Source organism: Phoenix dactylifera, chromosome 8, assembly GCF_009389715.1.
Source record: "Phoenix dactylifera cultivar Barhee BC4 chromosome 8, palm_55x_up_171113_PBpolish2nd_filt_p, whole genome shotgun sequence".
NCBI classification, from domain to species: Eukaryota; Viridiplantae; Streptophyta; class Magnoliopsida; order Arecales; family Arecaceae; genus Phoenix; species Phoenix dactylifera.
This window is the reverse complement of record NC_052399.1, coordinates 25438126-25452766: the sequence shown is the minus strand read 5'-3', so window position 1 is coordinate 25452766 and position 14641 is coordinate 25438126. Positions and strand designations below refer to the sequence as shown.

General features: G+C 43.2%; 2 protein-coding genes across 2 annotated transcripts; both read right to left on the bottom strand.

Moving 5' to 3' along the window:
* Positions 1–315: 315 nt before the first annotated feature.
* Positions 316–2603, bottom strand: LOC103719261 (putative clathrin assembly protein At1g25240). The gene has a single exon (XM_008808414.4). It carries the CDS (start codon positions 2103–2105, stop codon positions 828–830), a length of 1278 nt encoding a protein of 425 aa, XP_008806636.2. The 5' UTR covers positions 2106–2603; the 3' UTR covers positions 316–827.
* Positions 2604–10647: 8044 nt separating this feature from the next.
* Positions 10648–13526, bottom strand: LOC103719262 (protein indeterminate-domain 16-like). Its single transcript, XM_008808415.4, has 3 exons — positions 12860–13526; positions 12318–12717; positions 10648–11677 (listed from the first exon to the last, which is right to left on the bottom strand). Exons 1-3 carry the CDS (start codon positions 13002–13004, stop codon positions 10909–10911), a joined length of 1314 nt encoding a protein of 437 aa, XP_008806637.2. The 5' UTR covers positions 13005–13526; the 3' UTR covers positions 10648–10908.
* Between the last annotated feature and the right edge of the window lie 1115 nt (positions 13527–14641).

Sequence of the window (14641 nt, the reverse complement as noted above, 5' to 3'; positions counted from 1 at the left end):
CTTTTTACAATGGTCAACTATGATATAATATTAGTTAGACATACATAACCTAAATGGAGTGGAAACTCAAAGAAGAAAATTCGTCAAAAATCATGATACACAGCAAGTCAAGCCCTTCTTGAGGTATTTTCTTTATTATTTTTTTTGTTTCTAAATGTTATTACTATTTGTTTGCTGTTATTATAGTCATCACCATCGTATCATAGCTAACACCATTTTGGTGATTGCTGTTGCTGCTGCCACCACCATCTGATTGCTGGTCAGTTACCACCAACAATAATGATGCCAAATGTTGCAACATATACAAATTTAACATTGTTAATTTAAAAAATATATTCCACGATAAAAAAGCAACATATAGAGCATCAATTTGAGCTTAGGTTATAGATTTGTACGTCCTTGCTCCCAATTTACTTTCCCATCTCAACCCAAATGTACCATGTTCATTGCACAATTGCATCCATTTCCCCTGATGTTTGCAATCTGAGTAGTGTCTTTTCTTGCATCTTGGCCAATGTATTCAGTGGGATAATTACTTTAGTTCTCACTTGAAACAATGTCTCACTTGCCATTACATATATACAAGTCCTTCCCTGCATTAAGGTGCAAGAACCGAAGGCTAATCCAATTTAATTCCTTGAGCCTAAAAGCAGCAGCTTCAATATCATCACACCTTAACGTCATCAAAAATCCCAGGCTCTTTCGAAGGATTCAAATCTAAAAATCCTACCAATTACTGGAGCTGAAGTCCCTCTCCAATGAAACACACAAGGGAAAAAGAATAATGGCATATGGGTAGTTTCATTAAACAACCAAGGACGCATGAGTCACAACTGCTCTATCAAATTACCGTTACGGAACGTTGGAACCCCGTCGTGGTGGCTCACCGTCGCCGCCCACGACGACGGCGCCGGCGACGGTCGCTCCGGCGAGCAAAGAAAAGGGTTCCACTTCCCGGAATGCCTCTCCCACCTCCCGTTCCCAGAATTCCCCTCCCCTTTCGCATTCCCACAGTGCCCCTTCGCCACCCCTTCTCCGTCGTCGAACACCACCCACTCCTCCGTCACCACCGTCCCCGACCGCCTGGGCGACGTTGCCGGAGCCGCCTCCTGTTCCTCCGGCTCGTCCTCGTCGGTTCCCGAAATGCCCCCCATGACGAGCCTCTCGAGGTCTCGGATGTCCTCATCGGGGATCCGCTCCACAGGGGGGAACTCGGTGGCGTTGAGGACCCCCAGGGACCGGCACGCCTCGAAGTAGGCCGAAAGCTGGGAGCTTTGCTCCGCCGCTCTCCTCAGAATCCTCATCCCGACCGCCCCCCTCCGCCGCCGCCGCATCGCCTCCTGCTCCTCGCCGCGCTCCCCCGATGCGGACGGCCCGAGAATCCCCACGAGAAAGCAGGCAATGCCGTTGCAAATCCCGCTGTAAACATCGAAGATCTCGATCACGACGCAGTCCATGGCTTCGAGGATGAGGCCCACCTCCATGCCGCCGGCGTAGGGGCGGATTTGCATCAAGAGATGGAGGAGGGCTTGGAGCCTCTCGAGCCGGTGGAGGTCGCGGTCGGAGTCGGAGTCGGAGTTGGAGTTCTCGTCGTGGTCCCCTGTTTCATGGGATGGGAGGCGCGAGCGGAGGTCAAGGAAGTGGAAGTAGGCGCGGACGAAGGCGGAGAAGCCGGAGGACTGGGAGGGGAGGGAGGAGCGGTCGCGGAAGTCGGAGAGGTCGAAAGGGAGGCGACCGAGGCAGAAGGCCGGGGGGCATTCGTCGGAGCAGAGGAGGAGGCCATGGGCGAGCATGAGGGCCTTGAGGGCGACGGGCCAGGAGCGGGTTCGTCCGGCGCGGCGGGCGAGGGCCCACATCAGGGGGTCGAGGAGGGACGGCGAGGTCCGGGCCCAGGCAAAGACGCGGCCGGCGTTCTTGTAGTCGATGGACCGCTCGTCGTGGCTCGTTGCGTGGATCACCGCCGCGTCGAGGGCGGAGCTCCGGAAGCCTCCAGAGCCGGCGAGGGCGCGGTGTCGGCAGCCGCCGGTAATGCGGGAGAGGTAGAGGCTGCGCTTGTCCTTGGCGGCTGCGGCCGCGCGGCGCCACCACTGCCGCGGCGACATCATGCGGAAAGGCGCGATTTTTCGGGGGAGTCGCCTGGTTTCCGTCTTCGGCTGCGGGTTCTCAGCAGCATTATGGAAGGTGGGAAGGGGAGGGCATTTGGTTTGGGGGGTGGAGAAGGTGGCCGGCACGAAGCATGACGGCAGAAGGAAAGCAGGAAGAAAGCGGGGTTGAGAAAAATGGTCTCTCAGGTTGACGGTGGGGGAGAGGAGGAGGGCCGAGTCAACCAACGGTGGTTGTTTTTTTGGCTGGAATTAGGGTGCGTACCTTAATTTTTGGTAGGGTGGCGGAGGCCGCGGGGAAAACTGGGGAGGGTTTCGTAGTACTTGGTTTTGTTTTGTTTTGTTTTGTTTAGAGATGATTTGCCTGAATTAGGGGCAAGAGGCTTGCACGTTAGCTTTGGTGCAAACCTGGATTTCACATGAGTTATGAGGGTGGAAGGTTCCTCGCTTCCTCTGTTGTGTTTAGCAAATAAATCAGAGGCTTTTCAGTAGGATTTCATATTATTGTGACTAGGTACCTTCACATATATTATTGTTTCTGGTGCTTTGTCTGTCCGTCATTTTATATTTAATTTCTTGTGCATGGTTATGGTTCTTTTTTCAGGTCATGAGTGAAACGTAAATGAATACTAAAACCAAGACTTGGAGACTTTCCATAGAGTATTATTAACCTCATTACAATGCGTGGATAATGTTGCAAAATGGTTATAATAGGACAGCATCTACATATGTAAATATAACTTGTCTAAAGTGCTCACAAATTTAGGGCAACATCCGGACTTCATCTAAAAAGGACTAGTCAAAAGGCTATTAATCTAGATCCTTGGTCTTGTTTATATATCTAAGACCTTCTGAACACACTCCTAACATATACTTGATGTAGAAGTAAATATATGCTTGCATATGTATGGGTTCTCATATATTTTCTTTGTTTAAGTCCTCAAATTCTTGCCAAGAAAAGGATCTAATCACAAACATCATGACAAATCATATTCAACTACAAAAGATGCTGGTAGTGCTACAATCCTGTAGCCACATGGGTTGTGCGCTATGTTGGTTTTACTGCTACAATCCTATAACCACATGGCTCGGCCTCGGACCGAGGTCGGCTCGGCCTTCAGCAGGGTCTGAGGTCAGCCTGGCTCTAGCCGAGGTCAGCTCGGTCTTCCGTGGGCTGAGGTCGGCCTAGCCTCCCCCTTGAGGTTGGCTTGGCCTTTGGCAGGCTGAGGTCGGCCTAGCCTCTGATCGAGGTCGGCCTGGCTCTTGGCGGGATCGAGGTCTGCTCGACTCTTGGTGGGGCATCGTTGTCTGCGGTCGAAGAAGCCTCTTCGGTTCGCGGTCGACACTGCAGGGCGCCTCGGAACTCGAACCAGAACGTTATTGTACCTTCGGTCGAGGGAGCCTCTTCGGCTCGCTCGGCTCTAGGGTTTGCTCGGTCAGAATTGGGTGACTCCATGCCGGAGTAGAACGATCCATTTTGCCTCCCATCACTATGTATTATATATAACAAAAATTATGTATTTATTTCTTTGAAAAATCACAAGGTGCATTTTTCTTTTTGTAGATGTAGGTAACTTGTCAATTAGCCACAATGGAGTTTATTTTTTTGCTCTTTTTGGTAAACAAGTGGCTGCAGTTAGTGCCAATTAGGTAAGACATCGATTGTTTATTTTGGCCTGGATGATGTTTATAATGTCTCTTTAAAATTGTCTCATGCAATTGTCACCTCCCATAACTTCATTTAGAGTCCAACTGCTGCTTCGATTTGAAAATGCCATACGTTTATACATTCAAATATTTTAGATGTAGAACTAGTCTTATGTGGAAACATTTCTTGTGAACGAGCCCAAGCTGCTGATCCCTCCTTTGTACTAATCCATACTTTCCCTAGACTTTGGAATTCATTTTGGCAGCTCATTCTTAGGTTGCTATATCTTTAGGTAGGCCTACTAAATTCAGCACAACACGCTTATCCTAAAGTCCTCACCACCTTTCGCCTATAAAATTGGACATACGTCTGAATCATTTCGAGCTGACCTGTTCCAATTCTCAATTCCATTTACCACCATTTACCATGTTATCGACATTTTAGCTTAGGAAATATTTATTGATACGTGGATAGAGGGTGAAAAATGCATCTCAAATCATGGTCTGTGATGCCCATCATTTTCATGTTATTAGCATTATTATTATTTAGGTCCAACAGATCACTTAAAAATAAATTGATATTTTTGTTTAGTTGGGGAATAAGAACGAGAAAGCAATCTAATCTAGTTTGAGCACCAAGATTAAATGATTTTTTTCAGAAATGTAAAAATTGGTCTTTCTAACATGTGGATATAACGTAGATATGTTATTTTTTCATTCAAACCCATTTACATTATTTAACCAATGAATAATTTACTCCTATGAAAATATAAATAATTTAACTTTCCATTTTCTTCTCCAACTTACTCTATTTATGTAGCTGACTGAGTTTCTTACTCTCGAACCAAAATAAAGCCTACACCCAACAAAGCATATATAAAACCCTTGGTCAATATGTTTCTTGAAGACGGGTGATTTGGATGTCTAGACGCTAGGAATAGGAATTGGTTTAACTTACAATTACGTAACTGAACTTTTTTGAGAGAAAAGGAGGAAAAGATGTCGTGCTTTAATTATCCAGTACAAATAATTATAATTCACCACCTAAAATTCGTTCCCAGAAACTCTTGTTGTCAAGTAGAAGGGTGTAACTATTGGGAAAATTCCAATAACTGATTCCATAAAGAATCCTAGTTCAGACCAAGCAAGCATTTACTGATGTCTTCTCCTGAAATAGTTTGAAACCGCTAATTTTTTAACGTCGTTAGGTAGCATAAGTACATATGCAAAAATAAAAATAAAAAAAAGAATAGAATGGCAAAATAAGTATTTACGAAGGTATACATGCAAATATCAATTTTGGAAAGGTATTTATGTAAAATTCGATATTTAGGAGAGTATTCATGCAAAAAATCCTTAGTTCTTTTTATCTATTGGAACATGGACCTCTCTAAAGGCACGAGAGTAACGGCAGAGCCAAGATTCATATCATTGGAATGCTAATGAAAATAGATAAAAATATTTAATGTAATTTGAGCAATACATTTTAATGACTTATTGATGATAACTACTGCAACAAAAACATCATGCCAAATCAAACATATGAATAGATAAATAAAAATGAATTTTAACTAAAACAAATCATTAACATTTCAGGTCATTGCTGAATTGCTCAAGTATAACAAGAAAGTTGAAGAAGTTAGATTTCTCTTTATACGGGACCATGAAAGCAATGGTATGGATTTCACCATGCAGGACAGGAGTATTTGAAACTGAGGGGACCGGGAGGCAGAGTAGGTGAATAACGGCAAAGAAGTGGAGGTTGGAGGGTACATACAAATCAAATGGGTCATGAAGCATGATGGACTAGTACAGAAATATTTGTAATTCCGAGAGGTATAGAACTGAGGTCTAAAAATGAATGCCTGAGGGTATATACAAATCTCTTGGGAAAAATAGAAATAAACTTTGGCAAGCTTAAAACAAGTTTTATTAAGCTTATTCGAATAGCAAACAAGAGCTTCATCCCAAAATTTCTGCTTGAAGTTAACTTCATTTGAAGTTGATCATGTTCAGGTGTAATCAAAATCATCTTGACTACATCCAAGCCTATGTTTCCTTAGATGATAACGTATGCCTTCTGATAATAACTATTTGAAATCATTCGATCATGCAATAACGCTAATTTCAACTATTCACATGATAACAATAGAGAAGTGCAATTAGTACACAGTCTATACATATTTTTGAGGGAAGTTGCTTGAAAGTATTATTAGATATCCAAAAGACAATCTGCTCCCTTGGAGCATCAATGAATAATTGTAAACTTTGGATGTCGCTCAACCTAAAACCGACCTATCCAACCCTCTCATTAGATAGATGGTTGAGCTTAAATCTAGTTCGATAAATAAAACACGAATAATAACTTATTAACATGTTTATGATAAATTACATATATATATATATGCTTTATGCAACTATATTTTTGGTCATGCTGTATTATTAAGTTGTGTAAATGTAGGATGGGGAGTTGATGCCCCACCAAACAACTGCCTATCCAACAATAATATCCTAAACCTTTTCTCCCCTTCTTAAAAATTCTGCCCGAGCTGATCCAAGCCAATTAAAGTAGATGGGTCGAATTAATCACCAGGCATCAAATTTGCTGAATCAAGCGCAGCTTGCATTCAACCTGGTTAGATCTTTAAGTCCAAATTTGGCCAATACTTTAGATGGACATGTGGCTGTCCCATCCCTGTGTTCATCATGATCATTAATTCATGTTATACAAATAACTGGGGACTGTTTGCCTTAGGACGTAGCCTACGGTGATCTGCTCTCACTTGTGCCCACTCATCTCTTAGGCCTAAGTATTTGTAAGCCGGTTTAGTATTTAACTTTCAAGAACACTCAATTTCGAGGGCTATAAACTCTATACACTCAAGGGTAAGGTTCGGAATAACAATTGCTACAATAGTGCGAAAGCCCTATCAGAAGATTATGCATAAACAGAACAGATTTAGATAACAGGCCTTATGTCGCCATTTTTTATGATAAGAATTGTATGAATGGATTATAAGCATCCGGAATTTCACATCAGAATTCATCTTGTTCAAATAATATTTTTAACATTTAGATCTTCATGCTAGTTTATAGAATAATACTTTTATGTGAGCAATGTCAAAATTAAAAAAAAAGAAAATACTATTCTTTAGCTATCATTGTATGATATTTTTTGTTATATTGGCTAATATCCAGAGTCATACGAGCCATCATTATTAAATCCATCATTGGGTGAATTGAGAGAATAGTTGCTATTATTTCTATTAAAAATGGTAAATAAAGGTTTTTGTTATTTGAGCATAACAATATATGGAGGAACAAACTGCTATGCTCACTGATGAACCCAAACTAAATTTTGCTGACCTAGTTTTCAAAATGGCTCTCTGATTTTAGCAAGTACAACAACATGTAAGGATTGATTTTCTATTGCATGTATATACTATCCGATCGAGATAAAGAAAAAAATTTCTAAACCTACTTAACTAGAATATCTCTCTCAAAAAGATTTAGAAAATTTTTAAAAAAATGGCAAAAGTATAGTTTGGGTTTTTTTTATTGATTGATAATAAACTTTATGCTAGTGTGGTCCGTCCTTATATCTAGTTCAAATAAGAAATAACTTCCTCAAAATAGACATAACTTATAAAAATAAACATAAAAAAGCTAAAATTTTGAAGGATGTAGATCTCAAATTCTATATTACTTTTATCTTCAGCTACTCCACCTAATTCTTCATGGATTAGGAGATACGTCCCGTCAAAAATTTTTTCCAAAAAAAAAATATTTTGACAGTTTTGTTTCGGAGTCCAAATGATGAAATTTGAGCCTCGCCACTTAGTGTGCCATACCTTTTAAGAGGTGGTGCCACATTATAGAGCTTACTAAACTAAGGATCTAAATCCATTCATATGTATCCCAAATTCATTCATAAAGACCACAAATCTAATCACAAACACCATGATCAACTCATGATCAATCCAAATAGGCATGTGCTACAGTGTCCCCTAATCTATGGGGACCATTAGGTGGGTTTACTTTGCTACCATTTGTAAAACTGAGGATCTCACCGAAAAAGACTAGCTAGAATGTTATTTAGATTTCTTGGCCTGTATAAGTATCTCGTGTATAGTCGTTATAGGACTAAACACACATCCACATGGATCCTTGCAGCACTGAGCCAATCTCACACTAAGAATATGTCACCTTTCTCTTTGTCTGAGTTTGTAAATACTAGTTAGGCTTCCAATTGGTCAAGATTATCAAAGCGCATCTCAAATTAGTTGTAGCCCAGTTGAAGACCGGTCGATATCCCTGGCTTCAGCCCTAGCCTGGTTTGAGCCCAGCATCTATATAATATAACATATATAATATATAGCCCACCCATCCATACCTAGTTTGGTGACCTAACTGGTTTAAACTAAAGTAGCGATTCAATTGATTGAGGAAAAAATGGCGCAACTAGGTTTATCGCCTCCTCACCTTCCAGTAGCAACCAATGCTGTCATCCCCTCCTGGAAAAGCATTCTCATCTCCTCCAAACCCACTATCATAGCCACCAACGGCGTCGTCCTCTCTTGGAAGCTTCGATTGTCCTCCGGGTTTGGGACCAACGCTAGTGAGGCAGATGAACCGGCCACCAAGGCTAAGATGAAGGCCATGGCAGCCAAGGCGTTGTGGTAGTTGGTCAAGATTAACCCTGCCATCTGCAAGAGCAATTACTGAGTCCCATGCCCTCCATTGCTTTGTCATCATCCTTAAGAAGGCTTTGGTGATGTGCACTACACCATTCTATCGTGGCCCTCATGGAGATCGCCCTCATGCATAACCCTAACCTCCATCGCTCCACCTTCAAGCCCACCTTGTCGGCTACGAAGGCGGTTGTCAGCCAGCTCCTCCAAATCACTAACAAAGGCGTCGTCAACAATCTTCTGATGGCATTCTGAGAGATGAAGATGACGATCATCGGGCCAAATTTCCTCCACATCAAGCATTCCAAGGCTTGCACCTCTTCCTTGCACAATCATGTCTCTCCTTCACCAGTAGATGATGGGGTACCGGCATGAGCACTAGACATGGCTTACTAAGGGGAGGGCCCTAAGTCCCAAAGGAGAAAGGGAGGTAGTCATCGGCATCGACCACCAATTGGAAAAGTGAGGCAAAGTATTTGAAGCCCATCATCAAAGCCGAGGAGCCAAACACGTTGTCCAATTGGTGTATTTGGGGGAATAGGTCCAAGAAGCCCGAAACCCGGTCTAAAACCCTAGGGCTCGGCGCAAAAACCTAGAATCCGATAGGTAGCCGGCTCAGGCATAGGAAGTAGGCTTGAAGGCTAGGCCGGGCGCAGGCCTGACTTGGTATATATGTTGGGCTTCACCCGTGTCACCCATTGAGTTCCAATCTCTCTCTATAAAATATCTCGAGAGAAAGCATCAATTTCTACTTTCTTGGTCTCTTGTTGATATCACGTTTTTTTTTAAAAAAAATGTTGTGCTACATCATATATTCCATTTTTAGATCATGGTTGTGACCTTTCATGAATATTCTTTTTTAAACAGATTATGTATATTAGGTATAACATATATAATTAAAGATTTTCCTAGTCTGAAAATTCTCAAACATGCCTACATAGGATTTTTCTAGGCTAGGTTATATAATACAAGAAATTTAAGCTAGAGACGAAAAAGCCAACCGAATCCTTCACACTTCACAATGATAAGACGTACATGTAAACATTTTCTCGTGTCCTCCATTACATAGCCATATCAATCCCCTCCTTTGCGCATGAAACCTCCAGTGACGCAAGAAGAGAGGAAGCCGAAAAAAAAGGCTAAGAGCAGCCAAACTCCAAGGATCCCAACAATTAAAGGCCTATTGGGTCTTGACCTACTTTCTGAACCCAAAGGCACTGCAACGTCCTGCCCGGTGCCAGCCAACACGGGAGAGTCAGTAGTGCATTCACTGAGGTGAAAAAGGTGAGAAGAAAAGGTCAAGAGAAAGGAGGCGAAGTAACAGCGTAGAGAGAAAGGCTTACTGAAAAACGTAGAGAGAGAGGGGCGGAGAGGGAGGGAGGGAGCTCACGTTGGCCGAGGAAAGCAAGGAGAACGAGGAAAACCCCGTTGGCTTGCCAAGGGAGATCGCGTTCCTTGCCCGGGTTCTCTAGATGTAGCCAAAGCTTGGCTTCGGTTGTGGTGGCGAAGGGTTACCACTGCTGGTCCACACGAAAAATCCACACGTTAAGGCCACCCGTGTTGTGTGTCAACTCTTCAAGGGAAGGACGCTGGGCTCCTTTCTCACCACCTGCCACTGCTCTAATTCTCTCACTCATATAGAGAGAGAGAGAGTGTGGCACTGAAAACCATGCCTCTGATTTTTTTCTTTTTTTACATGATGTCGTTATGTAAATCAAATATGCAAGAGAAATATTATATATTTGAATGAGAAGAGACCAAAAGCACTGAAAAGTGCTGGTAGTGGTATTGCTGCAGCTTCCACTGTTCTGATGGTTGTTAAGACTTTTAAGATCACTAGTGCATTTGGTTCAGTACCCAGTTCACTATTGTTCGCGTTCTCCCACTCACTCTTCCTCCATGGAAGTTGCAGCAAGAAAGCGTTGCAGGAAAACAATATAACTCATATTAGAGAGAGAACTGAAGGCAAAAAGAGAGGAAGGCACAAAAGAGAGAAGAGGTGGAGGGTAGAAAAGAAGAGAACAAAAGGCGAGCACCAACCAGCTTATGTTAATCTCGTTGCATGTTTCATATTTTTTTTGTTTTTGGAGAAAGACAAGCCAATATCAAGTCATAACAACATAAACGGATTTACGGTTTCAAATAGTTGATTAGAGATCTGGCCAGCACAGCTATTTAGAGATACAGACATGCTGAGAGAGAAGGAGAGAGTTTAAGATTGCATGAGGATTTTTCTAGTATTTTTCGGTAATCTTTAAAAATTACAAGCCCACCCTAAGAGATTCCAATACGAAAAGAAAGGGCTAAGCCATCATAAAATCACCATCGTCAAAAGAAAAAGGGATAAAATAAAACATTGCATGTCACATGACCCCTTGAAATTTTGAAAATCCAAACATCACTGTACCCAATTTCAGGACCCAGTATACTCAAGAGAGAGAGATTTGGGTTGAAATACATATTGGTAACTATGTGCTAAAAATCTTTTGCTGCTGGTTTTGGTCATCATTCTCCTCCTCACCTTCGGTCACCACTGACGACATATAGCTCGCAACTAGAGAATTATCGTCAGAAGCCATCATGGGCTTGGCCTGGAACTGCTGCTTGCAAGCATAGCATGTAATCTGGAGCAATGTCGAGTTGATTTGCTTCACTGCATGGTCCCGAAGAGCATGCGCTCTATTAATCTCCACCTGCGCTTGATGCCTTATTCTCTTAGCATTCGAGAATTCTTGCTCAGCCAATTCTATTTGCCGCTTTGCTTGATGCCTCGCCTCATCCGCCAATGCCTTCTCAGCCATTGCTAGCCTTACTTGCTCTCTTGCCTCCTCCTCGAACCTCATGGTGGCTAATCCTGGCTCCTTGTCAGGTGACCGATCACCGCTGGGGCCGATGGATAGCTGCAATTTGGCGGCATGTGCCTCTTCGGAGGTAGGGGAGAGTGTGGATGAGGGGAGGCTTGGGGATTTGGTATTGGATGGGGGTAGAAGCCGGAGCTCAATGTGGTGGGTGCAGTGACGATCCGGCGGAAGGGAGGGAATTTGGCTGGAGTGGAGGAAGATGGTGGCAGGATTTGGCACTGGTAGACCAGGCCACCCTGCTTGGCTGAAGTTGGTGTCGTTCGATCGGCTCGGGCTTGACGCAGTCCTTGATAGGCATGCAGGCTGGAGTGTCTGAAGCTCGGCTCTGGCTCGGCCGGCATTGCATGCATCTTGGTGCTCTATGAAGCTCTCCACCCTGTGGTAACCAAATTTGATGCCAAAGTGGAAGCAGTCAAACGGATTATTTTGTTAATTAGTGCTTGTTGGGCATAACGGAAAGAATAAATAATTTCGTCCTAATATTAGGAGCAAGAAAAGAGGGCGGCCATGGAGGGAGGGAGATGAAGAATTTATTTCTGAGGATCATAAAATTTTGGATCCAAAATATGCAAATAAAATATAGCATGACCAGAATAGAACAAATAAAAGAGACAGGGAGATGATTTAAAGATTCAAGGCATCAGATTTTGGGCTCTGGGTTCATGGGCATTAAATGGGACTGAAAGCAAAGCAAATACGAAAGCAACCATTGGAAGGAGGTGTTGGGAATTGGGTCCTGATCTCTTAATTGCCCAACGCCACTTTGCTTCTTTCTGATCAAGAACTTGAAGGAATTGATGGGAAAGAAATGAAATCATGTCCTCAGTAATCGACTCTCATCTAGAGTCCTTGTGAGCAGAAAAATTAAGCTATTTTGAGCAAAAAATAAGACTGACACCGCTGGCACTCGTTTCATCCCAACATAATTAACTCTTCTCTTCCTACTACTACTTTTTTAACACAAAATACAGAAAAGAATTTATAAATCAAATTTCGATAGCTCAAGAATATGGCACCTGGAGAAGACCCGGCCACAGTCACAGGAATGGCCACGGGTGCCGCAGGTCTTGAGGTGGGCCTTGTAGTCGGACTGGACGGCGTAGGCCTTGGAGCACTTGGCGCAAACCCACTGCCGGTGGTTGCTGTGCTTGCGCCGGAAGTGCTTCTTGATGCCGACCAGGTCGCCGAGGGCGTGGCACGGGTCGTGGTGCAGGCAGCTCGGTTCGGGGCACACGAAGACCCGCTTCCGCGCCTCGGTGGCCTCCCGCTTCAGCAGCTTCCATGGCACCTTGTGCCGCCGCCGGTGCATCTGCAGGTTCTGGTCGCGCTGGAAACCCTGGTTGCAGATCTCGCAAACATATCGATCCGACTCCAGCAACGTCCTCGGCGACAGCGACACCACCTCGGCGTCAGGGTCTAACATTCGCCACCACCCACATCACCACCCAATTTTCCCAACAAAGATGATATAATTCTTGATGACAGAAAAAAAAAAAAACTATGCTACTAAAGTAAACTAGTAGCAAACATTCATGGCATATGTTGGTTTTATTCATACCTGGAGTGCCGGCCGGCCTTCTCTTTTTCTTGCTAGCATTGGCATTGCACAATGGAGGGAAGGGTTGTTGAGGATGGATGGAAGAGTTGGAGGAGGTATTGATGCTGAGAGGTTGCGGCGGAGCCGGTGATGGAGAGCCCAACATGTGTGATGCTGCTCCTATAGTCTTCCCTGTTTCTATCTAGCTTGCTGAATTCAAATCTATGGCTTTTTCTTTCTATGTGGAGCTATGGACATGGTTCATGGAATAAGGTGTGGGGATTAGAGAATGGATCAGTTCTTTAGCGATACAAGCGTGAAGGGATACAGATTAAAACGAGAGAGAGAGAATACTGCTAGAGATTGAAGAAAAGGTCTCTCCTTTTTCTTTCTTTTTTTTGGCGCAGGCAGGCGGTTTGGAACACCTCTCTCTCTCTCACACACACACAGGAAGGCAGCTTTCTCACATAGCAGCCTTCTTTGCGATTTTATGGAGTGGGCTGCTGGAAGTGATGGTGGTATTGGGGCTGGAGTTGTTCTTCCAAGGGCGTGAGGGATCTGGTAATACTACGAATAAATAAAACATTTGCCGTATGTGTGTGTGAGAGAGAGAGAGGGAGAGAGAGAGAGGACGGCTTGAAACTTGAGCCCACCACAAAGGAGCCTGGAGAGAGAGAGAGAGAGAATGCCCACAAAGAAACAAAAGGCCTCATAATTTCATCACCATCAGTAAATTGCATGCTTTAATGCAGGCCTGTCCCCAAATACACGTGAATTTCCTCTGTATCTCTCCGTCTATCTCCAACCTTCACTACGGGTAGGCTAAAGCTAATTGTGCTGCAGCTACCACTGCTACGTACGTACTCCTCTCTCCTCTATTTCTATATACACAAAAGAGTATATTATATGTATGATCGAGTGTTTGGATACGAGGGATGACATGGTCTACCTACGTACGTACGTCGCCCTCATGTAAATGCCGATACATGTGTCGCCTCCTGGATAACGTACTCCTTTCCTTTTATAAAACGTTTCCGTGGAGGAAAATAACTGAATCATTTTCCGGTGATCAGAGGATATATTCTTGGCCTTGGTATCCATAGCTATCACCTCTCTCTCCCTCTCTTCTTTCGTCTTTCTTGCTGGAGTTTGGAAATGCTTGAGAAAAGTGGGCTTAAAATGATTGCTAGGACGCAGTGATGGTACATGATTGCTCCAATGTTTTTCTCCTCCTGATGAAACCTCCAATGGATTTTGAGCATAGCATAAATGCCTTTGCGCACTTTGCACCAAATGAAGCCTATTTGGCTGTGTTAATTGATGTGATTTAAACTTTCACCAAAAAAAGAGCTGACATGATTTAAACATTTGGCCATCTTTCTGTCATGTAGAAACAAATCTTTTCCTAGAATTATGTTGAAAATTGTTATTAAAAGAAGTGTCTAGATTATGGTTACACTGTCTCACAATGAATGCTACTTAATTTGTGGTGCTCCTACCATTATTCCCAGGGGAAAAAGAAAAAAACAAGACAAAACTACTGATAGATGAACAGGAATAATCGCATAACTATAGTAACTTTTAAATTTTAATCATGTCAAGCAAATTGATGATTCGTAGTACCACAGTCAAAGTATTAGTGAATTATTGTCTCAACTTCTCGGTATGTTACCTTTCAAGCCAATATTGTAGCAATTAAAGGATGCCCAAGGAGAGCTTTACATATACCATTGTGCTTCCTAATACTAACCATCTCAAATATATTATTCATGCTTCACCGAATGAGCTCAACTACAATTTTTT